This window comes from Pelophylax lessonae, assembly GCF_965119305.1.
Source record: "Pelophylax lessonae genome assembly, chromosome: 8".
In the NCBI taxonomy this organism is placed as follows: domain Eukaryota; kingdom Metazoa; phylum Chordata; class Amphibia; order Anura; family Ranidae; genus Pelophylax; species Pelophylax lessonae.
This window is the reverse complement of record NC_138775.1, coordinates 275062112-275089997: the sequence shown is the minus strand read 5'-3', so window position 1 is coordinate 275089997 and position 27886 is coordinate 275062112. Positions and strand designations below refer to the sequence as shown.

Below are 27886 nucleotides of genomic sequence, written 5' to 3'. Positions count from 1 at the left end.
TATGCAATGGAAACCTTTTGCTAAATTTTGAACAGCAGAAGTGTTTTCCAAGAAGCACTTGACACGCATGACCTTTGTGGGACAATGTCTCTTCAGACCAGTTCTGGATACTATGATCAAGAATGCTATTGGGAGAAAAAAAGCACTCCTGTCCCTCAGCGAAAGAAACTTAAAAAAGATTGCTGAATGTTCTCCATGTCTGTCAAGAAGCATCCCTTTTGCCCCAGCATGTCCTCAGCCTTTACTTTGAAACCTGTGGAGAAAAGACAGGCGCCACTCTAAGTGCAGCAAGACACGCTTTAATGTTGTAAGTAAAACATACACCATGTACTCACAAGAGTAGGTGAAAGATAGCAGTGGGTGATATAAGAATTGTTCCGTCCAGGCGGTGGGTACATCCGGATGCCTCCGGTCCGCTACAGTAGTCCGCTGTAGCCGATGGAAGTCGGCGCTTCCTGGACACTGGGGACACGGTTGAGAAGCTTCTGGCGGCGCTCTTCTGGCTGTGACGTACAAGCGTGATGACGTAGGCGATGCGTTGTTGGAGCATTCCTCAGGCCTGAGGAAGGAGCGCATGCTCCGACAAAGCGTCGCCTACGTCATCACGCTTGTACGTCACAGCCGGAAGAGCGCCGCCGGAAGCTTCTCCACCGTGTCCCCAGTGTCCAGGAAGCGCCGACTTCCATCGGCTGTAGCGGACCGGAGGCACACGGATGTACCCACCACCTGGACAGAACAATTCTTATATCACCCACTGCTATCTTTCACCTACTCTTGTGAGTACATGGTGTATGTTTTACTTACAACATTAAAGCGTTTCTTGCTGCACTTAGAGTGGCGCCTGTCTTTTCTCCACAGTACTCTGCAAGTTCTCTTCTCGCTTGTGACAGAGCAGCCTTCAGTGTTCAAGGACTTTTTAGTATATACTTATGGACTTTATGGACTCTATATGTATATATGTATTATAGACCCTTTATTCACCTCGGATGGTAGTAACTCTTGGTATCCCTCATTTTTCTTTGCGCCAGTATACCCATTGTGTTGTCTTTACTTTGAAACCTCCCATGCTTTGCTCACCATCTTCCTGCAAAGTCTGTCACTCCAAGGCTGACAAATCTACTGATAATCATTGAAGTGCAGCGCAATAAATGGAACCCTGAAGGGATAGTCCATATAAAGCAAGAAGTCCCAAAATGGTCCAAGTGGTGCAGGAAAGTTAGAAACAAATTAGTCCCCTCCACCTGTGAGTACACCGCACTCACCTGAAAGGTTTAAATATAGCGCTTTCCCCGAAGGGTTAATCACCAAGATAGTTTCCTTATATCCACGGCTCAACCAAGGGACTCCATCAGCTGATCGAATCCGGACCATCTCCACTCATCATTGTGCATACCATATAATAAATAGTACTGCTCTAAGTGCTCTCTGTTAAACACTTTTTATTAGGAACATAAAAGAAGGTAATTCACTTACATTTAAAACGGAAGTAAAAAAGCGTGACGCTCTTCCCATGACACTGTGCCCCTGAGCCAGAGACACACAGCGAATACAGCTTCCGAGTACAGCTGATCAAAAGGATGGCGGCGGGTGACGAGCCGCCGCCATCTTTATATGGACTATCCCTTCAGGGTTCTATTTATTGCGCTGCACTTTAATGATTATATGTTTATATGAGATACAAGTGATATATCTTTGGTGTTCAGCTTGCATACCGTAATTTTAGGTTCATCGGTCTGCGCTGATTGATTTTTGTATTTGAAATCTACTGATAAGCTCTCCTCTGCATGAAGTTTCACCCCAACCTTTCATAGGGGAATGTGGATGCTTAAAGTTCTTGCATTCTCTATGCGTGCTATACATGGGTGCAAAGGTAGTGTCCTATTTTACAAACTAGAGAGTTTCACTCCCTACCGTCTCCACATTTTCTAATGTTAAACCTCCCTTTGTCCCCTCCAGGATTTTCTGATGATCATTAAGCACTTTCAAGATTCCTGGACCAAGGGGTTACCTCAACCTATTCATTTTCTGGCTGTGGTGGACATAAAATATGTCCACTTACATGTGCCCACCCTACAAACTCACCTGCACTTTCTGCAGTTTGCTTTAGGACCTTCGTTCATGGTCCTTCATTTCACCTTGTTTTCTGCACCTCAGGCGTTCCCCAAGGTGCTTGTTCCAGTATTAGCCTCGTTGCTGTCTCAGGATATCCCAATTGTGGGATTCTTAGGCGACCTGCTGTTGTGAGAACAGTCAATGAAGGCTCTGGAGGACTGACTGTTCAGATGCTGTAGAGTTTTGGGTAGGAGGGTGTCCTGGGCATTTGTTGGTACAGAATATGTGGTCGGACTTTTATTTCCTAATCAACCTGTTTGAACCAACCTTTTGGGTGGTCATCTAATTTGGATCCAGGCAGACGATGCCATGCCAGCGCCGTACATCGGTATTTGAGGAGCAAGAAGTCTTTCTGTGGCAAGAGTAAAGTTGATCCTGCCCTTGGCAAAACTTCAGTTTCCAGCCTTGTCAGCCAATTAGATGCCTACCGTGGACATCTGGTAGGCAGTTTTCCTCAGCCGACAATGTCTAGGCCTGGAGAGTAGACTGTGTACCCCCAAGTAAACCTGAATATAGCTGGGTGTGGACTTCCTGATTTCTGCATTTTCGGTCGCTGGCTTTAATGGTGTACTGACTTTTTATGCAGATGGATTCAAAACAATAATGGACCCAAAGCAATGTTTCAGGGCATTCCTGTAGATTTCTGTAAGCAGCTTGTCTTGGGTTGGCCTGCAGGGTCCCTTCCACAGGCTTTTTACAGCACAGCGATGCTACTTTTATAAGGTGATGACTGTTTGCAAAGGCATTTGGTGCAAAGTAGATTTATTTCCCTTTGTGGCCATTGAGGTATATATTTAGGGTTTTTGCCTGAAGTAAATCTTTAAGACTTCATGTGATCATTAATAAACTCTGAGAAAAGGATTTATGGTACAGCTATCCAATTTTGTTGCAGCCTACCAGTCCTTAAATGTTGCCTCTGTGGTTTTTTCCAGGCCTTTTTCACCCTTCAGTTTTACTTTGTCTGAGGTTTACAACCACTTTAAAGTCTGAAAAAAACCTATACCTCTATAGTGTGTACTTGTCTCAATTAAGAGCACACAGTTTCATTTCGGTCTGCTGCTTCGTTCCTCTACCAGCATGAGTCACTTCTGACAAGTTTCCTGACACCAAGAGAAAAAAGGTGACGGGAGGGAGCTCCCGCACACAGTCTGTGGTTGACAGCCTCAGCTCTGTTGCTGTGTGTCGGGGGTGTGTCCTTTCTCCCCAATCAGCCCCATAGCTCTCCTCACTGAGCTCTGCAGAGTGTAACTTCAGCTGTCTGCCCCCTGTTTTCCTAAAGTTCAGCTTTATAAATTCTGGACTTTGAATGGAAGTAGAGAAGAGACAACTTATGTAGGGGGGTTGGTTTAATCTTTCTGCATCACCGAAGGCCAGTCACTTCACTGAGTATATGCAAGGGTTTAAAGCCACTTTAAAGAGAACTTGTGCTTTACCCATGGAAAACACAATAATCATTGTGTACTTGCCTTACTCTACCTCCCCTTTTGTTCAGTTCGACTGCCAGAGCCCACAGAAACTCCAATGAAAGTGTTTTTACCTTTCGGACAGTCAAAACTCACACAGAGGTGTGCACAGTCCTCCTGACCACACGACTAGTAAGTGCAGTATCGCAGGAGGCAAGCGGGAGTGGTGTCACATGATCTTCCAAACCCAGAGGTCCTGGGTGTTTTCTAGGGGTCTGGCAGCAGAATAGGGAGCAAGGGGGTACAGGATTGTATCTGCTGTCAAGTGAGCCTGTTACTTTACCTACTATGATAAAAGACAAGGTATGCTTTATTCTGGAACACGTTTTATACTTAGTAGCTGTTTATTATTTTTTTTCATTCTTTTTCCTTTCAGGAACATCATCTCCTGCCCGCCCTGCAACTCCTCTCGCCACCTGCAGTACAACCCCTCCACCACCACCTCCTCGCCCACCATCTCGGCCTAAACTTCCTCCTGGAAAACCTACAGTTACAGATGTGGTGCGTTCTGCTTGTACATTTAGTAACCGTGGTATCTGTTGTCAAATTTTTTTAATTTTCAAGATTCCAAAGTGTGTATGTCCTCTTTGACCTTGTATTCAGAGCAGTCTAGACTTGATTGTCACTTTCATTAGTGTGCTTATGTCACTTCTTCATTAATCGCATGCTGAGCTTTGTCTATGTATTGTCCTAGTATTTTACCTCTGAGACTTAGATGAAAGAGGTGATGCCAGCTTCTTCATTCAGGGCAAAGTCCCCCCCCCCCCCCAAGAACACTTTACATTTCTATGTCTATAGCTCTCTTCTGCTGCTTCCTTTTCTTTTGTGGCTGCCACTGCAAAATACCCGGTGGGGTGGATTTACTAAAACTGGAAAGTGCAAAAACCGTTGTAGCTTTGCATAATAGCCAATTCTCTTTTTAACTTCAGTTTGTTCAATAAAGTGGAGTTCCACCCATTTTTAATAAATTGGATTACATAGATGTATGTAATCCCCTTTAAAACGACTTTTACCAATGGAAAGTTTTTTTTTGCTAGTAAATACCTTATTTTCTGCTTTATTTATCCTCTTCTCACTTCCGGGTCTGGTCGGCGATTACGTCATTCGGCGATTCGCAGTGTGTGCTGGGATGGCATGAAATCTCGCTTTATTACACAGGAGATGAGCTGCACTGCGTGCTCTGCCCCGCCTCCGCCCCGCCTCCTCTCAGTGAGCTGTATGTATGTAGTGTATTCAGGCCATGCTTCGCCCCACCTCCGCCCCGCCTCTCAGTGAGCTGTATGTATGTAGTGTATTCAGGCTGTGCTCCGCCCCGCCTCCTCTCAGTGAGCTGTATGTATGTAGTGTATTCAGGCTGTGCTCCGCCCCGCCTCCTCTCAGTGAGCTGTATGTATGTAATGTATTCAGGCCGTGCTCCGCCCCGCCTCCTCTCAGTGAGCTCAGTGAGGAAATAATGCTTTCAGTCCTCGCTCACTGAGAGGAGGTGGGGCGGAGCACGGCCTGAATACATTACATACATACAGCTCACTGAGAGGAGGCGGGGCGGAGCACGGCCTGAATACACTACATACATACAGCTCACTGCGAGGAGGCGGGGCAGAACACACAGTACAGCTCATCTCAGCTCATCTCCTGTGTAATACTGCGAGATTTCATGCCCTAAGATAAATCCCAGCACACACTGCGAATCGCCGAATGACGTAATCGCCGACTGGACCCGGAAGTGAAAAGAGGATAAATAAAGCAGAAAATCAGGTATTTACTAGCAAAAAAAAATAAATTTCCATTGGTAAAAGTCGTTTTAAAGGGGATTACATAGATCTAAAGTGATTAAATGGGTGGAACTCCACTTTAAGCTTTGACAAAAACCTGGAAGTTGATTGGTTTCTATGCAGAGCTGTACCAGATTTTGCATTCTTTGTTAGTAAATCAACCCCAATGCGTCCAGCTACGGGGGAGCACATGTTCTCCTGCCATGATACCAAGCTTTGGGTTAATGGCTATTTGCTAGGCCTGAGTAGTGTCATATGATAAAGCGACATCATGGATGCCTCTGAGTTCTAACATCAGCTGACGTGTTTTTTTGGTGGCATTTATGACAGAGGAAGGAGCAGTGAGTATAAAGCAGTCCAGACTTTACACGGACTCTGTTAATTTGCCCTCTCCCACTGCCAACGTCACCAAACAGCACTTTAATGCACAGCAATCATCCCCTGGTGTATCTTCAGAAACGCCAATGTCAATCACAGTGTAGTTCCATAGGGATCGGTGGGAGGAACTGCTGAGTGCAGCAGGGAGCACAGGAGAATTTCATGGAAGGTTTAATTTCTGAAGATAATTCAGTGGATAAATTGCCTGCTTTCGTGTGATATTCAGTGCCGCAAGCAGCGGGGGAAGCATTTACATATTTGCAGAAGATCTTGTATTTAAATTCAACCTCTGCTAAAATATATTTAAGCATTCTTGCAGGAGGAATGTAGATTTAATAACCAGTCTGGGTTCTAACCATTCATTTTTTTTTTTCATGTTTCCCTCAGTCACGGCCATTCAGTCCCCCTGTTCACTCCTCCTCCAGTCCACCTCCAATCGCTCCTCTAGCCCGAGCTGAGAGCACATCATCTATTTCCTCAGCCACGTCTCTGAGTGCAGCCACCACACCGACAGTTGGTAAATGGCACTTTTTATATTCCTGTTTTACATTGTTTTTTGTTTTTATGTTTGTGGCGTTCTGTGTACATTAACATACTCCTCCTAGTTTCATGTTGACATCACATTTACTTAATATTTGGTAGAATTAAAAGTGCAATCTCACATATGTCAAACGTAGTAACTTGAACTCACAATTACATATACATTGAAAAAGAAAGTGAGAACAGATTGGCCAATGTGATCTAATAACTGCTCCAATAGGCAATGTGTGCCTCAACACCAACTTATAGACCCCTGAAGTTATATTGGTCACCAATGCCAAACTTTTAGTCCATTTATACTGCTGTACATCCAAAAACATTTTCACATACCTTTCTGAGCACTTTTTTATATTTTTAAAAATTCATTATGGTGAGTTTTTTTATGTTTTAACTTAATGTGCAAAACCTATTAAAACACATCAAAATGTATTCTTAAAATGTGAAAACACTTGCCTTTTTGAATTGCAGCAGTGTGAGCAGACTCTAAGGCTCGGTTCACACTTGTGCGATGCTTGTTCCTGCATCGCATCCGCACCTCTGGCAGTTCACACTGCCATATGTGATACGCAGGGGGTGTCAATTAAAAGTTAACAACACCCCCAGTTTGATCGCATATCGCAGTGCGATCTGACAGTTTGCACAGAATCGGATTGCACAAGTGTGAACCACTGTGCTATCCGATTTTGATGCGGCTCAAAAAATGCCTCCTGTGCGTGTTTGGTGCGGATGCAGTGCAAATTCAGCCATACCAAGTGTATGGCTGAAATTTGCACCGCACATGAGATCGCATGTAATGAAGGAGCAGTGCGCTCCGAATTACATGCGATCTCCGCAGCTGCACTAGTGTGAACCGACTCTAAAGGTGCCCTTAGATGCTAGAGGGTGGAGTTTGACTCCCTCAGCAAAGTGCCAAAACACATCTGTTTAGCTGAGTCTTGGGGGTTGATTTAGTAAATGCCAATGGACTGTGCATTTTGGACATTTGCTCCAGAACTAGTAAATATGGGGAAACTCTGTCGACTTCCATCAACCAATCATGTGCAAGCTGTTTTTCTTTTTTCATTTTCCTTGGATAAGATTGGTTATTCTTTTGCAAAGTGAAGCTTCACCTCATTTACTAAGCTCTGGAGCAACTTGAGGGGCTATCAGGACAATATCCCCCCGGACATTATCCCCCGGACATTATCCCCAGGGCAATATCCCCCCGGAAAACATCCCCCTGGACATAATCCCCCCGGGACAACATCCCCCCCGGGACAACATCCCCCTGGGCAATATCCCCCCTGAAAACATCCCTCTGGACTTAGGGTTAGAGGGTTAGGGTTAGAGGGGGGATATTGTCTAGGGGGATATTGTCTAGGGGGATATTGTCTAGGGGGATATTGTCTAGGGGGATATTGTCTAGGGGGATATTGTCCGGGGGGATGTTTCTCGGGGATATTGTCTGGGGGGATATTGTCCTAGAATCCTTGAGGGGTGAAACTGCAGTTGCAAAGTGCACAGTCTATTTGCCTTTAGTAAAACCACCCCTTTGTGTTTATTCCAGTGTGGAATGAGGGTTGACAATTGACAGCTCAGTGTAAGATCAAAGACACCTGCCTGTGCCAGTTTATTATGAAGGAAATGGTAATGATTGGATGTGGTTTTACTATCCTGTTCAATCTGTATTTCTTCCAATAGCTACTATTTTTACTGGTGTGTTCTCGTGTCTTTGGCTACCTTAAAATAAGAATAAAGGACAATGTTTTTTTTTCCATTTTGGATAGTGTAAGAAGGTTTATAACCCCTGCCAGTTTTTTGCCATCTGTGTCCCATTGGGGATATTTCTCTTCACTTCCTGGCCCACAGCCAAAACAGGAAGCGAGTGGAAATCCCTCCAAAGTGAAGGAATCCTTGGTTGTCACCAAAACTAGTGTCCCCATTGGAAGATTTCCCCTCTATTCTTGTTCTGGGGACAACCCCAAATTTGGGGATTTTCTTTAACTTTCCATCTTGATGATAATTGCTATTATAATAAACAGGACAAATAGAGAGAGTGAATTCCCCTAAATAGGGCACAGACCGCAATAAAAACCTGATTGAGGTTCTAATCCCTCTCTAGCTAAAACTAAAAAAAAAAAAAAAAGTTTTGCCTTTTGGTTATAATTTGTCATTTACTAATCCTGTATGTTTATGCAAACCTAGGACACACTGCAACCTGTATAACAGAAACTGCACTACGAGGCTGTGCGCATTAATTAAATATGAAAAACAAACTTTGAAATCCCCTTTTAAATGATGACTAGTGCTGGTGTTGAGACTATAATTTAGATCTCTGCCGGCTAGCTGGTTGGAGCGAGGTCCAAGGCCAGGGGAGCAGCCTAGCTGTTGACCTGAAAGCCCTCCCCTTTCCGATGAAATCAGTCAATCTTTATGGCAGGGGAGGTTTAATGTGTGTTCTTTTTGCTAAAGAACATGGGCTCTGGTGGCAAAGGAGCAGGATTTCTTTTTACTTAGAGAAAGATCGTTAACTATTTAATATAATTTTATTAAAAGAAGATGTACGCTGAGATGTTAACAAAAAAAAATCATAAAGTGTATTCAGGGCCAAAACTCCTTTAGCAATGGAGTTGGTTAAAAGCCCGTTCGATTTTTTTCTTTTTTTTTTCTTTTACATTTGTGTCCTCGTTGGGGCCGCTCGCAACTATATCATAAACTTTAATAAAAACATCTTTCGGCCTTAGATACACTTTGTGTTTTTTGGTATGTTAACGATAATAATAAGCTGACTCAGGTAACTTTTCTTGAGAAAGAAGCACTATTTGCCTGGCTATCGTGGTAATACTTTGGCTTTTGAGTCCCTGGAACAAAGATGAAGCAATTTAGGATATTATTCTTAATGCTTGTCCTAGATCAGGGATTTAGAATGAATGTGGACCTGAACTCAAAGTTTTCTATTTTATAGGAAACCTTTAAATTTAACGCTCAATTCCATGTATGGATATTATAGCATAGTTACATTTCACTAGCTTGGACCAATGCAAGTATTCATTTACCCTGTAGAAACTTAGTCACTGTAAAAATAGCCTTTGCTACTAGTGATTGATGCTATCTTTTGGGCTCCATGCCAAGCAGCTGCATTGTGACCATGGGGACAGGCTCCTTTTACATAACGCCTGGCATTTTACTCCATAAATGCAAGGTGTTCTCTGATTGGACTAGGTGGAGTTTGTGACGTCCCTGCCCTGCCTCTCCACCTCATTCCGAGAACACCTTCCACAGGGATCACACAGGTATGGCATTTGCATGCTTGCTTTGTCCAAGAAAACCTCGCTATAAAATCTATAACTCTAAATCAATGGTACCCTGAAAATCTTTCTTTCTTTTTCTGTAGGCTCTCTATATCTATAGTGTGAGATCATCCAAGGCAGGGTCTCCAATCTTTCTAAACAAAGGGCCATTTTAATGTCGTTCACACCTTAGGGTGGCCAGACTGTAGCTAGTGGGAGTAGAAAATGTCCTGGCGTCAGTGGGAGGAATAGGGACCCATGTTTAGAATTGGGGAAGGAGTAGTGTCCCATCATTGGTATCAGTGGGAGGAATAGGAACCCATGTTTAGAATTAGGGGAGTAGTGGTGTCTCATCATTGGTATCAGTGGGAGGAATAGGGACCCATGTTTAGAATAAGGTGAGTATTAGTGTCCCATCATTGGTATCAGTGGGAGGAATAGGGATCCGTGTTTAGAATTGGGGGAGTAGTGGTGTCCCATCAGGAATAGGGACCCATGTTTAGAATTAGGGAAGGAGTAGTGTCCCATTATTGGTATCAGTGGGAGGAATAGGGACCCATGTTTAGAATTAGGGGAGTAGTGGTGTCTCATCATTGGTATCAGTGGGAGGAATAGGGACCCATGTTTAGAATTAGGGGAGTAGTGGTGTCTCATCATTGGTATCAGTGGGAGGAATAGGGACGCCTGTTTAGAATTAGGGGAGGATTAGTGTCCCATCATTGGTATCAGTGGGAGGAATAGGGACCCATGTTTAGAATTAGGGGAGGATTAGTGTCCCATCATTGGTATCAGTGGGAGGAATAGGGACCCATGTTTAGAATTAGGGGAGGATTAGTGTCCCATCATTGGTATCAGTGGGAGGAATAGGGATCCGTGTTTAGAATTGGGGGAGTAGTGGTGTCTCATCATTGGTATCAGTGGGAGGAATAGGGACCCATGTTTAGAATTGCGGGAGGAGTAGTGTCTCATCATTGGTATCAGTGGGAGGAATAGGGACCCATGTTTAGAATTAGGGGAGTGGTGGTGTCTCATCATTGGTATCAGTGGGAGGAATAGGGACCCATGTTTAGAATTAGGGGAGAAGTGGTGTCTCATCATTGGTATCAGTGGGAGGAATAGGGATCCATGTTTAGAATTAGGGGAGGATTAGTGTCTCATCATTGGTATCAGTGGGAGGAATAGGGACCCATGTTTAGAATTAGGGGAGGAGTAGTGTCCCATCATTGGTTTCAGTGGGAGGAATAGGGACACATGTTTAGAATTGGGGGAGTAGTAGTGTCCCATCATTGGTATCAGTGGGAGGAATAGGTATCCGTGTTTAGAATTGGGGAGTAGTGGTGACCCATCATTGATATCATTGGAAGGAATAGTGCCCCAAGGGCCACTGATCTAAGGCCATACGTGGTTCCAATCTCAGTTGGTTCAGCAAGGCATGGCAAGTCAATAATAATAGGGCAAAGAGTGGCTGCAGAAAGCCTATAGGTAATACTGGTTGCAAGTCTTGTGCACTATGCTTGACTTTTTTTGACACCGCTTTGACAGTACAGGTCCTCTTCAAAGCCAAAGGATCAGCATGGTAGGCTGGCAAGGAATCTGATAGAGAGATTAGCAGTGGCAGTCTCTCTCAGTGCAGGTTTCCTTTAGGGTTAAACGTGAAAATGCAATCTTTTTTTAACTAGGCATTGCAAAGTGTTACGAAGATGTTGAAAGTGCGTCTACCAATCAGGTTTTCGGAGTATAGAAAAAAAGGCTTCTGATTGGTTGCTTTGTGTTGCTTCAATTTGCATGTTGCTGTTTTCATTGTTAAAAGCCTTGCGTTGTTTACACTCGCAGCTCTAAACTGCAGATCTGACACTTGACATTAATACCATGCCAGTATGCCGCTTTTGTCTCTGCTTCCACTTATGCTTTGTAATGACCCTGTACTTATGTTGTGTTTTTATTCTTTGTGATTTATTCTATTGCATGCTGGGCAGTATGTTTTGCTTAACGTGAACCTTGTGTAAAGACCTAACATTCTAACAGAATATTCTGCTTTGCTTACTATGGCATTTTAAACTAACTGACACGCATTAAAAAAGGTATGTTTTGTGTAAACAGCTAGCTTGATCAATTTTAGCAATCCAAGAATGCCGAAATGTTAAGAACATTAATCCTACAACCGAAAACTATTAGAAAAAAAAATTCTACTGTCTTACATGCCAACTAGTTTGTAATTCTGTTCAGCCAGTAAAGCACCCCTGCAAGCCAGTTTAGGGACCTCATTTTTTACACTGCATATGAGTACTACAGTTCGGTCACTTACCTGCCCCAGATTGATTGGACAGCGAATAAACATATGACACTGATGAGGCACTCTTCCATTAGAAGTCTTCTAGGGTTATAGCACAGTGCAGTAGAGCTTGCTTTGCCTACAGAGTGACATGAAATGCTGCCTCTTTTTCTCTGTCTGGGGTCCTGCTGTACAGAGCATTGCATTACCAATATCAAGACATATTAAGGTATTATACAAATACACCTAGACATTCTTTAATAATAAAATGGTAAAGATTGGTGTGGTGCTTTAAATTCTCAATTAAATACTGTCAGCAAGAAGGATTATAATATGAATGCCCTTGAAGTGCAACCCGAGTTGCACTTTAGGCCCCATTCACACTTGTACGACTCCAAAGTTGTACCGTCTTTGGAGTGCAACTTTGGTGCAACCTTGATGCAACATTGGATAGGGGCAACTTTGATACGACTTTGGCTTTGACCAGTGATAATGGACAACTGTTGCATTATATAACCTTCAGCTACGACATAAAAATGTCGGACCAAAGTAGTGCATAAACTACTTTGAAGTCGCTGCAAGTTTAAGTCGCACATATATGAATGGTTATCATTGGGAAACATGGGAAATGACTTTCCAAAGTGGCATGACAAGTTGCACAAGTGTAAATGGAGCCTTAAGAGCATTCATTTAATTTAAAGATTATAATCCTTCTTGCTGACAGTATTGAATTGGGAATTTTGAGGGTCACACCAATCTTTACAATTTGATTTTAGATTACTATACCCCTTTATTGGGGGAGCAATCCCAATGCAGGCAGCCAAAGAAACTCCTTTTTAATTTATCAATAGCGCAGGGTTTAATATATATATATATTTCTTTATCATACATCACAGGACGCAGAGCAGCCATACTAATAATTACTATCTGGGTTATACGCCACCTATAGGTGAATAAACACTGGCATCCAAAAGACAGGAAGTCCCCCTCAATATAACCCCTCCCATACAGGAAGTACCTCAGTTTTTTTGCCAGTGTCAGAGGTGATGGTGGTTGGAGAAGTTCTCCATATTTTTAAAGAAGAAAAAAAGATTATGCTACAGTCCCAGTTAAGATCTCTGGGTCCAAGGGGAATGGCAATCAGATCCATCTTAAAGTGGAAGACTAAAAGGAAGCCTCGGTAAAGGGAAACGAGATTTTGCCTGTAATGCGACCCTCTTGGGCGCTTGACCCTGGGATCCGGACCCTTGGTAAGACTAACTCCAAACGCGTTCCGGCAGGGTGCCCTACAAGTCTAAGGGAGTGGCCCCAAAAATTAGGTCGACCCGGTCCTTGAAGGTCAACATGTGACCGAACCCGCTGTGATGGGTAAAGATTGGATTCCAGTTATAGGCAGAATCCTGCGGCAGGAATGGTAAGTTCGCTTTAATTATGATGCACTGTTACCTTCTAATTTAACAGATAATGGGTGCCATGTTTTATGTCTCCACTAGAGGCAGTATGTGTATTCAGCTGTGGCCTGCGTACTTTGGATGCCTTACATTTTTCTGCTCTCAAGCCCCCTGATGCTTGGCAGGCAGCAGGACTTTATACATTCCGTCTGTGCATCCGCTTACTCTCTGTGGCTCAGGTTCAAGGAGCACCTTTGTTGGCCATCCCTGGGGCAGGAGATCGCGCACAAGTTCAGCTTATTTACATACACGTGGACCTGGGAGGGGGGCTTGTCCGTGACGTGTTGGCGTGCACATGGCATACAGATGTAGCACGCCACACATGTGCAGTAGGGGCCGGAGACGGTGTGGCATTTTAGGAGTGTTCCCGGCGGCGTGAGCTTCTGTCAGAAGCTGGATGGGACACAGCTGCAGCTGGGTGCGTGAGTCACTATGGGTGGATGTTTACAGTCACTGACTGGTTCTGTTACTTTGGGATAACTGTGCTGTGTGTGATAAGCTGTTAAAGCTTGGCACAAGCTTTGAGTACACTAAAGTAAGTACTTCAAGTTTTCTTGTCTGGAGCAATGTCCTCCCAGACGAGGAGTAGTGGAGGCACAGCGGGAAGGGACACAAGTGTGCTGCCGTCAGCATTGGAAGATCCTAGCCATGCATCCTCTGTGTTTAACCTCCCCTGAGAGGCCAGAGGCAACTGGCCAATCTAAGCCATTACGGTTGTCAGGCATAGTAGCCATATCTAGTGCTTCTGTCTCAGCCTACGTCACTAAGGACGATTTGGCATCAGCTTTAGCCGGCCTTGAGGGAAAAATTGTTGGCATGATTGCTTCAGTGTCACAAGGAGGGAGGAAACGTGATGGATCCCCCTCACCTGAGCATCCTCCTCCCTCCCCTTCTGTTTTAGTTCAGGATTGGGCAGAGAATGTGGAAAAAGGAGCTGTAAATGGCTTAGAAGAAGGCCAAGTAGAGGATTCCACTTCTGGGGAGTCAGGGTCTGAGGAGCCATTCTCTGCCTCTCAATCCCAGAGATTAATTCAGTCTCTTACTGAAATGGTCCAGTCTGTATTTAAATTACCTCCTTTAGAGATTTCTGAAGTCTCTTTTTTATCTTATTAGGCTCGTTACGCCCTCTCAGGCTTTTCCCTTACATCCGCTTTTAGAGCAGATAGTATACGCTGATTGGAATCATCCTGTTAGGATTTTTATTCCTCCCAAAAAGTTTTCTATGTTGTATCCTATGGAGGAAAAATTCACGGGAAAATGAAGTATGCCTACAGTGGATGCTGCTATTTCTTCTGTAAACAGACATTTAACCTGTCCTGTTGCTAATTCCCAGGTTTTTAAAGATCCAGCTGATGAGAAATTGGAATCTTTACTAAAAGCTTCCTTTGTTATTGCAGGGTCTGCAATACAACCGGCAGTGGTGGCTATAGGAGTTTGTCACTCTTTGAAAGACTGTATTAAACAGGTGTCTAGGAGTGTCCCTTCTCAGGGATAGTCTGCATAAAATTTTGCAGATTTACCTCAGGCTTTGTGTTTTGCAGTAGATGCTCTTAAGGATTCCATACAGCAAATGTCATGGTTTGCTCTTCGGTCAGTTCAAATGGACAGAATCCTGTGGATAAAAACTTGGTTAGCAGAATTACCGTGTAAAAAAATTGCTAGCTGGCTTTCCCTTTCGTAGGGAGTGCCTATTTGGTGACGATCTGCACAGATCTATCCAAAAGATTTTGGGGGGGGGGGGGGGGAGTGCGCTTCTACCCCTTCAGAAGAGAAGTAAACGTCCTTTTAGGGTGTCTAACACTCAGATTCCCAGTACTTCTAATCCCAGGCAGTTTTGACAGTCTCAGCCGTCTGTATCTAGAGCCAAGCCTTCAGGTTGAGGGCAGAAGAAACCATGGGCCCAGAGGCCTACCAAGCATATCGCTAAATCTACCTTGTGAAGGAACGCCCCCACTCAGGTGGGGGGAAGGCTGCTGCAGTTCTCAGAGGCCTGAGTGGAAATGATTTAGCACAACTGGGTTATTTCCACAGTCTCAAAGGGGTACAAACTAGAATTTCAGGTTTTTCCTCATCCTCGGTTTGTAAGGTTAAACATACCTGCAGATCCTTCTTTCTGGCTCTGGACCATCTGAGGTCTCAAGCAGGGATTACAGAAGTTCCAGGCAATGTGAAATTCAGGGGTTTTTACTCAAACCTTTTTGTAGTCCCCAAGCAAAACGGAGATGCGAGACCTATTCTGGATCTCAAAGCCCTGAACCAGTTTTTAAACATTCAAACATTCCGAATGGAGTCAATTCGCTCAATCATGGCCTCTCTGCAAGGAGGAGAATGTCTAGTATCAGGAGACATCCAGGATGCTTGCCTTCACGTGCCATTTTTTTCAGGCCGAAGAAAGAAAGGTTTTTGCGCTTTGTGGTGGAAGACCGTCATTTTCAGTTCGTGGCCTTGCCCTTCAGGCTAGCCACAGCTCCAGGTGTGTTCACAAAAACCCTAGCTCCAGTATTGGCTATTCTAAGGTCTCAAGGGATAGCAGTGGTAAGATACCTGGATGATCTATTACTTATAGACCGGTCTGCTTCTACTTTAAACCAGAATGTGTTCCGGGCAGTTGAGTTCTTAGAAAGTCTGGGTTGGATTCTGAATCAGCGTTGCAGCCAGTCTTGAATCTAGAGTATCTGGGTTTCCTTGTGGACACAGTACAGGCAAAGGTGTTTTTGCCACCAAGAAAGGTCATAGCCCTGAAGGATCTGGTTAGGATCTTAAGAGGGAGAAAGTATCCTTCTGTGTACGTCTTTGTATGAGGTTGCTAGGGAAGAGGGTGTCCTCATTCGAAGCACTTCCTTATGCCCAATTCCCTGCCAGACCTTTACAGAACAACATTCATTTTGAGGGAGCGGGGTATATCTAGTCCTGCAGTCTCTACCGTGATAAACGCTAGGAAACTAGTCTAGGGGCATTTATTACAGAGTCTGGAAGTCTTACATTTCTTGGTGTGAGACCAGGAAGTTGCATCCCCGTAAATGTATCATCGGGGAAATTCTAGCCTTCTTGCAAGTAGGGGTAGATATGAAGCTAGCCTTAGGCACTATTAAAGGTCAAATTTCAGCCTTGTCAGTCTTTTTTTAAAGACTGATTGCTTTGCATTCCTTTGTCTGAGCCTTTACATAAGGGGGGCTACATATGCTTCCGCCAGTTAGGCCACCGTTGTGCCCTTGGGATTTAAATTTGGTCCTGGCTGTTCTACGGAAACAGCCTTTTGAGCCATTCGGCATATTCCTCTTGCTTTTGACCAGAAAGTTAGTCTTTTTGGTTGCAGTTACCTTTAGCTCGAAGAGTGTCAGAGTTAGCGGCTCTTTCTTGTAAGGAGCCATTTTTGATCTTGCATCAAGATAGGGTGATTCTACGTCCACACCCAGGGTTTTTGCCCAAGGTGGTGTCCACTTTTCATTTGAATCGGGACATTATACTGCCTTCCTTTTTCCAAATCCTCAAACAGCAGAGGAAAAGTTGTTACATTCTCTCGATGTACGTGCATTTAAGGTCTATTTGAAGATGTCGGCTCAGATTCGGAAGACCGACCTTTTGTTTGTGCTGCCAGAAGGGCCCAGGAAAGAGCAGGCAGCATCTAGGTCTACAGTTTCTCAGTGGATTCGCCAGATCATTATCCAGGCGTATGGTTTAAAGGGAAAGGTTTCCACCTTTTCCAGTAAAAGGCACACTCTACCAGAAGAGTAGGTGCTTCTTGGGCAGTTTGCAATCTAGCTTCTATGGCTCCGATTTGCACGGCTGCTACTTGGTCTGCAGTACATACATTGACTAGATTCTATCAGGTGGATGTTAGGACTCGGGAGGATTCTGCATTTGGCCGCAGTGTGCTGCAGGCAGCTATGTAGCTCTTTTCGGTCGGGTGGCGTTTTTTTTTCGTATTTAGTGTCCCCTCCCCTCAAGTGCATTGCTTTTGGACGTCCCAGATCTTAACTATTATGGCTGCTCTGTGTCCCGTGATGTACGATAAAGAAAATTGGATTTTACCTACAGTTTACCTGTAAAATCCTTTTCTTGGAGTACATCACGGGACACAGAGGTTCCTTCCCTCTTGTCTGGGATGTTTATTGCTTGCTACAAAACTGAGGTACTTCCTGTATGGGAGGGGTTATATAGAGGGGGGACTTCCTGTATTTTTGGTTGCCAGTCTCCATTCACCTATAGGTGGTGTATAACCCAGATAGTGATTATTATGGCTGCTCTGTGTCTTGTGATGTACTCCAAGAAAAGGATTTTACAGGTAAGCTGTAGAAAAAAAAAAAAATTTTGTGATCATTTTAATAATCGTAATTGTATTGCATAGAGGTCTGATATATGTTTACAGTTCTACTTTAACCACTTAAGGACCACCCCACGTACATTTACTGCAGCAGGGCGGCCCTTTGGTGCAAAATCCTAAACCTGTATGTGATTTTGTAGAAAGGCCCTAGGGGCGGGCGCCGCCAGGACCGCGCTCCTGCTTTGATTGGACACAGCGGAAGCCGATTAGTGGGTCCGGCGGCCCCGATCATTCAGGAGAATGACTGAACGGCTATGTACCACCTGTCAGACAGAAAGAGATCTTGTGTTCCTACTAATCAGGAACACAGATTTCTCTTCCTGCAGTCAGTCGATCCCCCACAGTTAGAAAGCACTCCCTAGGAGCACACTTAACCCTTTGTCCACCCCTGATGATAACCCCATTCCCTGTCAGTGTCATATATCCAGTAACCGTGCAAAGTTTTAGCACTGATCACTGTATTGGTGTCACTGGCCCCCAGAAAGTGTCATTTAGTGTCAGATTTGTCCGCCGCCATGTCGCAGTCCTGCTAAAAACCGCTGATCGCCGCCTTTACTAATAAAAGCAATTAAAAAAAAAAGTCTATAAATCTATCTCATAGTTTGTAGACGCTATAACTTTTGCACAAACCAATCAATTTGGGATATTTGGGATTTATTTTTACCAAAAATATGTAGCAGAATACAAATTGGCCTAAATTGATTAAGAAATGTGATTTTTTTTTTTTTTTTATTGGATATGTTTTATAGCAGATAGTAAAAGAAATGTACTTTTTTTTTTTTTGTCAGGGTTTATATATATATATATATATATCACAAAAAATAAAAAGGTGATCAAATACCACCAATAGAGAGCACTATATTTGGGGGAAAAAGGGACATCAATTTTATTTAGGTACAACGCCGCACTACCGCGCAATTGTCAGTTAAATCAACGCAGTGCCGTATCGCAAAAAATGGCCTTGTCATTAAGGGGGTAATACCTTGTGGAGCTGAAGTGGTTAAAACTGCACTCTCTCCAACTAAAAAAGGTAAAAAAAAAAAAAAAAAAACCTGCAATAGAAGCTTAATGATACTTGCCAGTCCTGTGGGCAATGCCTCCTGTCTTCATTTTCAGCATCTGAAACGCTTCCAGGTGTGTTGAATACCTTTTTCCCCATGGTACCATCCACTAACTACTGTCATTGCAGGACACAGTAGTGATATAGCAGATAGGATCATAACATATGGAGAGGTACTGTACCAGGCATCCAACACAACTGGAAGTGTCAGATTCTGAAGGTTCTCTTGGGGGTCGCAGCTCTTTAAGGGCTCTTTCACACCGTTCAGATCCACCTGTCAGTTTTTTTTTTTTTTTTGCGGATCTGAACTGATTTTTCTCTTACATTGTTGCAGATAAGCTTCCATAAAGGGATAAACACAACCTGAAGCTTTCACAATGCTAAAACTACCAAAATATCTTTTAAAAAAGTTCCCAAGTCCAGTCTTTTAGTGAAAAACGAATTTACAGTTACAAGGTAAATCCCTATGGGGCGTCGGATGTCAACGTAGACATGTGCGCTGACATCCGATCCATCAAATCTGGACGGATGGAAACCCTATTTTCCATTTGTCCAGCGGATCGGATGAGAACGGACCGACGGTCCGTTCCCATCCGATTCCCCCATAGAGATGCATGGGGAACTGACAGCTGTGTCTCCTCACACAGCGCGGATAACTGCTGTCATTCTCCTCCTCAGCGGGGGATCGGCGGATCGATTCCCCCGCTGAGATAAACAGTCTGTCCGACGGACGGAGTGTGTGAAAGGGGCCTAAAGCTTAAATTTAGATGGGGAAGGACAAGATGGAGTTTGTGACACCACTGTCCCACCCCACCTCTCCACGTCCTCAAATCAGAGAATGTTTTGCATGCATTTTGGAATTGCAAAGTGCTCCCTAAATGGTTCCCATGCCAAACGAGCATCCTCCTGGGTTCACAATGCAGCAGGGCAGCCGCTTAGCATGGGACCCTAAAGCTAGTGGAGATCACTGGAGTAGCGATGACTATTGCAGTGATTTCCAGCTTCCACAGGGATCCTGCAAGTATTGAGCATACATACTACATTTGCCAAAGCTGAACCAATGTGATAAAAAAAAAAAATGCCCTACCTAAACTTCAGCTTTAGGAAAGCAGAGAGAAAAGTCACCAACTGCCACACTTTTAAAGAGACCCTGTCTCTAACTTTAAAATTGCAGGTAAAAGCAAAAAAGAATCAAATATTTTAAATGTAGCGTTTTTCCTTTTCATAAATTATTGTTTTAACCTGCAATCAACTTGCTAGAAATTTGACTATCCAAGGAACAGGCAATACCATAGCACAGCCCCCAGCTCTCCTCGCACATCATAGCCCTCTTTTCTTTTTGGAGTATCTAATTGCGGCCTGTCCTGGCCCAGCTACTCTGCCACTCCCCTCACCTACCTACATTAACTTTTATGTAGCTACTGGAGGAGGAGTGAAGAGGAATACTATAGAGCAGCCTTTCTCAAACTTTTCAACACAGAGGAACCCTTAAAGCCCCTTTCACACGGGCGCACCGCCCGACGGAGTCCGTTCTGCTCAGCGGAGGATCAATCCGCCAATCCCCACTGAGCAGGCAGATGACCGCTCCGTCTCCGCTCTGTGTGCAGAGACTGAGCTGTCAGATCCCCGCTGTCCTCTATGGGGAGATCGGATAAGAACAGACCGCCTGTCCGTTCTCATCCCATCCGATCCTCCAGACGGATGGAAAATAGGGTTTCCCTGCGTCCGGATTTCACGGATCGGATAGCAGCGGTTGTCAGCGGAGATGTCTCCTCTGACACCCACTGCCCCATAGGGATGCATGGAGCATCCGATCTGGTCAGCCTGAAAAACTGATAGGCGGATCGGATCGCCCGTGTGAAAGGGGCCTAAAATAACTTTCTGGTCTCAGGGAACCCCTGCTAAAAATTACTATGGGGGGTTATTTACTAAAACTGGAAAGTGCAAAATCTAGTGCAGCTCTGCACAGAAACCAATCGGCATCCAGGTTTTATTGCCAAAGCTTAATTGAACAAGCTGACGTAAGAAGCTGATTGGCTACCATGCACAGCTGCTCCAGATTCCGAATGCACTATTTTTATTAATTCTTCCCCTGTATCTACAAATCAGGATACATTAGTGTGATGGTCAGTGGGAAGAATGCTTTAAAAATACTTGTGGTCAATGGAAAGAATTACCCCCTTACAAATAGCTAAAAAGACCAATTTTGTCAGTAATTTTATCTTAGAGGCAGACATTGCCCATTGCTGAATGATCCCCTAGCGACCTCTGGGGAAACCCTGCTATAGAGTGTCACTTGTGTCTGCTGGGGCTGCTGATATCACATCCAAGATGGCAGCAACCAGTATCAGTCTAACACTTTTGGATGTCTACACAAGAGAGGCTTTTATAGGTTATATTTTGCATAAAATACTATAAATAAACATATAATCTAATAGGAATATTATTCCTAAAATAGTCGGGTAGGTCTTTTTAGGTATTAAAAAAATATAGAAGAATCTGCGCTCGGACAGCTAAACACAATATAGGATCAAATGAAAAAACACATAGGCACATATGAGCGAAGGCAGCCAACTAAATAGTGGATTACAAACTAAGTAGGCATATGAAAGGATTGTAGTAGCGCCAAACACTGAATGATAAAATATCAATGAGAATCAATAAAATATCAATATAAGGTGTCCATAGAAAGTCCCAAAAGTCCAACAGATGGAGGAATAGTGAAGACAAAGTCCCAACTTCCGATTGTGCAGATGATAAAGAGCCAACACCCAAACGTGTTATATACACCAACTGCTTACCAGATGACAAGGGCGGTGGATACAGGGCGGTGAAACAAGCTCAGAGTATACCATCAGACAAGGAATAGTTCAAATCTTGTAGACACATCAACTCCAATATACCTCGATGAAAAAGGCAGGACGGTAAAGGTGGCGTGCTGCTCGTTTCCAGGTCGCCTGACGCGTGTCGTAAAAGTAGTGACATCATCAGAGGCGGACCTGGCTCAAACGGCAGCACGCATATAAAGAGCTAAACCGGAAATGACAAAAGCGGAAACTAGCCGCCGGTGCGTTCCACTCGATCGTACCGCGGAACCGGAAGTGACGCAAGCGGAACAACCCGACCGTGCGTCCCATCGGGTCCTACACAACAACCGGATATACTACAATGGGGAAAAAAAAGGGGCCTGGGTAAACCACAGGAGGCCGGAAGCTGATGCTAATCGGCCACCGCTCCACCAGCAAAAAATGCTGGAACTCCGGTGATCACCATAAATCAGCCTATAAATCCAAAAAAAAACAAAGATCGAGTGGAATACACTTTTCTCTGTCGCTCATTGACAGACGCAGTCCTCTTGATTAATATCAAATTGGGTTATACTGCCCTCTACAGGAGTAGGACACTAGGCAGAAGGAAAACGTTTTGGCCACACCTTAGGGGCAGTCCCAGAGGGTATATCCTCTCTCTCCCTGCTACAGGATGTCAGTTTTTTTCTGTCTAGTCAGGAGTAAGGACCTAAGTTCCTTGCTGGGATCTTTGGTCCTGGCAAGATTTTTTAGAAAAATTTTTTTTTTAGGCAGCTTTTTTTCTCCAGTTGTTCCTGTGAAATCTTCAAGGAAGTATGCTGAAACTGGGCGACGGGCTGGATGTTGAGATCCAGTGGTCACCCCAGTCAGCCTACGAGCGCATGCAGGCCCTAGCTCCGCGCTGGGTCGGCCGCGACATAGTCCCACTGGACGGGGACTGACCCTGCGAGTTAAACGTCTCGCCGGGGCGCCGATGACCAGTTGGAAACTGAGTCACGGCGTCCGTATTGGTCGACAGCCCCCCCACCTCGGTGGAGAGGGGTTCTGTCAGGAGTTGGCACCCGCCTGTTCTGGTATGGTGAGTAAAATGTTCCCCCTCTCCCCCTGACGGGTTTTTGGGTGGACGCGGGCCCCTCCCTGGAATAATCGGACCCTCATGATCCCGGATCCCCCCTCTATCCTATAACAGGTGTCACAGATCCCCCTCTTGAGGGTGATTTAGTGAATAAGAACCAGGAGGCTTGGTTTTGGAGCTAACTATCGGAAGTCACTGTATGAGGGGCACTGTAAAGGGACCATGACTGAAGTCAGTGGCTGGCATTACTGTTACGATGGCCATGTAAGAGGGTGATAGCATCTTACCTCATACATAAGGTTGCAATATAGGCCGATGCCTGTGCCTGGACTACCGCCATCCGCAGGCCGTTCCACAGGGGCCGCCGCCATCCTCCCGCAGGTCGCGCGGGGCCGCCATCTTGGCGTAGCCTCGTGTCTCCAGCATCTGGGCGGCCATTTTGGAGATGACCAGCTACCTCGAGGAGTAGCATGGGAGGCACTGGAAGGCGTGTAAAGGGGCGGAGCCGCCTCCTTTACCCGGGAAAACGATCCAAAAGACTTCCTGTCTGTAAGAGACAGCGCTGAGAGCAGGTTGATAGAAACTTCTGTGCATCAGGTGGTGAGCCTTGGGGTCTCTCTCTTTCTCTGTGGGGTCCAAAGCAGGTAACACTGAGGGGCGCTGTTGCGCGGGGGGATTACAAAAAAAAAAAAAAAAGTTTTTTTCTTTGCAATTATTTTTTGTTTGGCAAGTGTCTTGGATTAATCATGGACCCTGCCACACATGTATCCCCACCTGATCCCCTCGAGGTGGCCGCAGGACCCTCCAGTGCCCCACTTATGATTGATGCATTATCAGCAGTTTTGGAGTCTTTGGTATCCCGGGTGGAGGTGGCCTGTCAGGGACGGGGGGCAAGAAAGCCACCCCCCGCCTACCCCTATTTCCTCTGACACTTCAGATACGGATTCTGAGCTTGTCACTGCAGCTGCAGGTCCCTCTTCTGGGGCTGCTGTCTCGGGTACGGTCTCCTCAGACAGTGAGGAGGACGTTTCTGCCTCTGCCATAGCACAAGAAGAAGCGTTGGTGGACGCACTAGTTGTGTCTGTCCGGGAAACCTTAAGTCTTGAGGTTACACCAGCAGAGGTAGCTGATACTGAAATTCCTTTTGGTACTAGCAAGCCTACCAAAATGGCGAAGGTTTTTCCCTTGCCCAAATGTTTTGGTAATCTAATTAAAGAAGAATGGGGTCGTCCGAAACGAACCCCTGCTATTTCCAAACGCATTGCTAGGCGCTATCCGTTTGAGGAATCCCTCCTTAAAAAATGGACGGTACCACCAGTGGTGGACTCACCGATTTCCAGACTAAATAAAGCCACTGTTATCCCGTTGGAGGACGCTCTGTCCTTTAGGGATCCGGTGGATCGAAAAGTGGAAGCAGAATCCCGCTCCATTTTTTCCCTGATAGGGTCAACATTTAGGCCAGTGGTTGCCATTGGTTTAGTTTCACAAACATTGACAGAATGGACCAAATTGTTACGCCGTGACATAAAGGGGAGAAGTATCCCCCCGGCAGTATCAGATTTGTTGGAGCAGATTATACAAGGGCTACAGTTCATCTGTGACGCCGCCCTGGACGCCACTCCCTTGCTAGGGCGTGCATCTGTTTCAGCAGTGGTCCTCAGACGTGTATTGTGGTTAAAGTGCTGGTCGGCGGATTAGGGTTCCAAAAAACCTTTGGCTAATCTTCCTTTTCAGGGGGATCGCCTGTTTGGGGCCACCTTGGATGAGATTATAAAGGATCTCACTGGGGGCAAGAGCACTTTTTTGCCACAGACTGCTAAGGGTAAAGAACCTCGTAACAGACGAGGACCTTCCTTTTCCGCTCATAAAAAGTTTGTTCGTTCCGCTGGGGCGGGCGATAAGGCGAAGCCCTCCAAAGCCCCTTCAGGGGGTTTCAAAGGGCGCTGGTCTGGTAAACAAAAGTCTGGCTCAGCCAAACCTGAAGATAAGACCAATACAGCCTGAAGGTGCGCCCCCACCCATCTCTGGGGTGGGGGGACGTCTTCACCGGTTTCCGGATCTATGGCTTTCCAGAATCCAGGACAAAGGGGTTCGCGAGGTCATACGGTCGGGATACAAGATTGAGTTTCGATCACTTCTACCGGTGCGATTCTTCCCTTCCAACATTCGACTATCCCCGGATCACTTAAGAGCTTTGCGGGGGGGCAGTAATGGACTTGATGCAACAGGGAGCAGTAATTCCCGTTCCTTGAGCAGAACGTTTTCAGGGGTTCTATTCGAACCTATTCACAATACCCAGAGAGGAGGGCAAGGCGCGTCTAATTCTGGACTTAAAAGCACTCAATCATTTTGTCCGGGTACAAGAATTCAAGATGGAGTCCATCTGAACAGATCTGGGCCTAACTTTGGAGACATCCTTGGCAAGGGTGTGTCTCCTTACGGAGAAGCTCCGGAAGATTCAGTGAACGATTTGGATGTTACTGTCCGTCAACTGGCCTTCCCTTCGGATAAGGATCCTGGGACTGATGGTGGCCTTCTTAGAGGCAGTACCGTGTGCCCAGTCTCATACCCGAATTCTCCAAAAGGAGATTCTTTTCAAATGGAATCGGAATCCCGATTCTCTGGACAATCGGATCCGGTTGAGCGAGCGGACCAGGGAGTCTCTGGTCTGTTGGCTTCGGTCTCCGATGCTCAGCCAGGGGAAGTCATTTCTGCCGATAGGATCCAGGTTACCGATAAATGTATTGGAACTGAGAGCGATCAGACTCTGTCGGATTTACTGGACCGAGCAGCTTCAGGGCAGCCCGGTTTGGATCCAGTCGGACAAGGCCACGGCCGTGGCTTATGTCAATCACCAAGGGGGCACCAAGAGTGCCCTGGCGGCCATAGTAGTGGCCAGCATTCTTCATTGGGCGGAACGGTTTGTTCTGGCTCTCTCCGCGGTATTCACTCCGGGGGTGGAAAATCGGCAGGCAGATTATCTCAGCCGTCAGATTCTGGATCAAGGGGTATGGCCTCTTCATCCAGAGGTATTTCACCAGCTGTGCCTTCATTGGGGCACCCCGGAGGTGGATCTGTTGGCAGCTCGGCTCAACAGGAAGGTGCGGAGGTTTGTAGCCCGCTTCCGAGATCCTCGAGCGGACGCAGCAGACGCGCTGGTCGCCCTGTAGGGACAGTATCAGCTACTGTATGTCTTCCCTCCTCTCAAGTTGCTGCCGAAATTTCTTCGCAGGATAGAGGTGGAGGGAATTCCAGTTATCCTGGTAGCTCCGGACTGGCCTCGTCGTCCCGGGTACGCCGACTTGATCAGGCTGGTCGCGGACGCTCCTTGGAGACTTCCTCTCAGGGAGGATCTGCGGTCTCAGGGACCGATCTTCCATCTTGCTTTACAATCGCTGACTTTAACGGCCTGGCTATTGAGACTCAGGTGCTGAAGGACAAGGGATTGTCAACTTCAGTTATTCCTACTTTAATTAAAGCAAGGAAAGCGACTTCCAGAAAAGTCTATCATCGCACATAGAGGTCTTATATTGCGTGGTGCGAATCCCTTGGATTTCCTCCACGTGCCTATTCGGTGACCCGAATCTTGGCTTTTCTGCAACAGGGGGTTGAGCAGAAGCTGGCCTTGAGTACTGTCAAGGGTCAGGTTTCAGCGTTAGCAATTTTCTTTCAGAAACCTTTGGCTACCCATTCCTGGGTGCGGAATTTCATCCAGGGGGTGCGGCACTTGGCTCCGCCAGTGCGCGCGCCCTTACCGCCCTGGGATCTTAATTTGGTGTTGTCGGTTCTTCAGGAACCTCCCTTTGAAAATATCAGGGAGATTCCCTTGCTTACGTTATCCCAGAAGGTGGCCTTCTTGGTGGCCATTACTTCTGCACGCAGGGTGTCTGAACTGGCCGCATTATCTTGTCGTTCCCCATATCTGGTGGTTCATAGGGATAAGGTGGTTCTTCGTCCGAATCCATTCTTCCTTCCTAAAGTGGTTTCAGGGTTTCATCTGAATGAGGACATTGTATTTCCTTCCCTGTGTCCTAAGCCCAGTCATCCTCGGGAGTTTGCGTTACATTCCTTGGATGTGGTTCGGGCAATCGGGGTATACTTGAAAACTACGGACTCGTTTCATAAGACGGATTCACTTTTTGTGATCACGGATGGCCCCAAAAAGGGGTTGCCTGCATCTGCTGCGACTATCTCCAAATGGATCAGGCAGACGGTGGTAGAGGCTTATTCTAATAAGGGTCGGAATCCTCCGTTCCCTGTTATGGCGCACTCCACTCGGAGTTTGCAAGGCGGCTACCTGGTCGTCGGTTCATACCTTTACAAAATTGTATAAAGTTGATGTGTTGGCATCGGCGGATACCTCTTTTGGCCGCAAGGTTTTGCAGGCCGCAATTTGAGGAGACCGTTGGTCTACCTCAAGGGTTTTTTTCTGTTGGGTTTTCAGTTGAGTCTCATCCTTTGGTTTGATGAGCCTTTAAGACTTCTAGTCGGCACCGGTTGGGCCTTCTGGATTTGAATTTTGATTTCTGTTATCCCACCCCTCATTTGTGGCACTGCTTTGGGACGTCCCAATTTGATATTAATCAAGAGGACTGCGTCTGTCAATGAGCGACAGAGAAAAATGGATTTTTGTAAAATCTTACCGTAAAATCCTTTTCTCTTAAGCTCATTGACAGACGTAGTACCCGCCCCTCTGTTTTTGAGTTGGGTTGGGTTAAATTCTCTAAACACTGCTTTGTGACATAACTGATATCCTGTAGCAGGAAGTGAGAGGATATACCCTCTGGGACTGCCCCTAAGGTGTGGCCAGAACATTTTTTTTCCCTGTCTAGTCCTACTCCTGTAGAGGGCAGTATAACCCAATTTGATATTAATCAAGAGGACTGCGTCTGTCAATGAGCTTAAGAGAAAAGGATTTTACGGTAAGATTTTACAAAAATCCATTTTTAGTATCATAACCACTGTACAACGTTATAACTGGGTATAAAGTCAACCATGTCAAGGCTAACTACATATCCCATACAAATTTAAACACATCTTAAGAGTGGAAAATGACAAGTCGAATAGTATTGATGTTACCATGGACGGATACACAGTATGAGCATCATAAAAACACGACTTCATAATAATACAACTCCATAAAATATGACATGTACAAATTTACATAATTCGTGACACAGCAGCATAGAAAATAAACAGATAAAAAATAAATAAAAAATACATCACTAAAAAAACTCAAAAACTTAAACCAACTATTTAGCTGTTGCTGATGTAACAATTCACGTCCCATTCGACGTTCAATCCCCATGGAGCATAAGTCCTCATATTGAAAATCCATCGAGTTTCCAAATGGGAAATTTCAC

General features: G+C 45.3%; 1 protein-coding gene across 1 annotated transcript in view; it reads left to right on the top strand.

Moving 5' to 3' along the window:
• SGIP1 (SH3GL interacting endocytic adaptor 1) overlaps positions 1–27886 on the top strand; it is a 318128-nt gene that overhangs the window by 216822 nt on the left and 73420 nt on the right. The window contains exons 14-15 of the mRNA XM_082265257.1: positions 3952–4076; positions 6113–6242. Of these exons, the coding sequence (XP_082121383.1) occupies positions 3952–4076; positions 6113–6242 (255 nt within the window). The remainder of the gene's footprint in view (positions 1–3951; positions 4077–6112; positions 6243–27886) is intronic.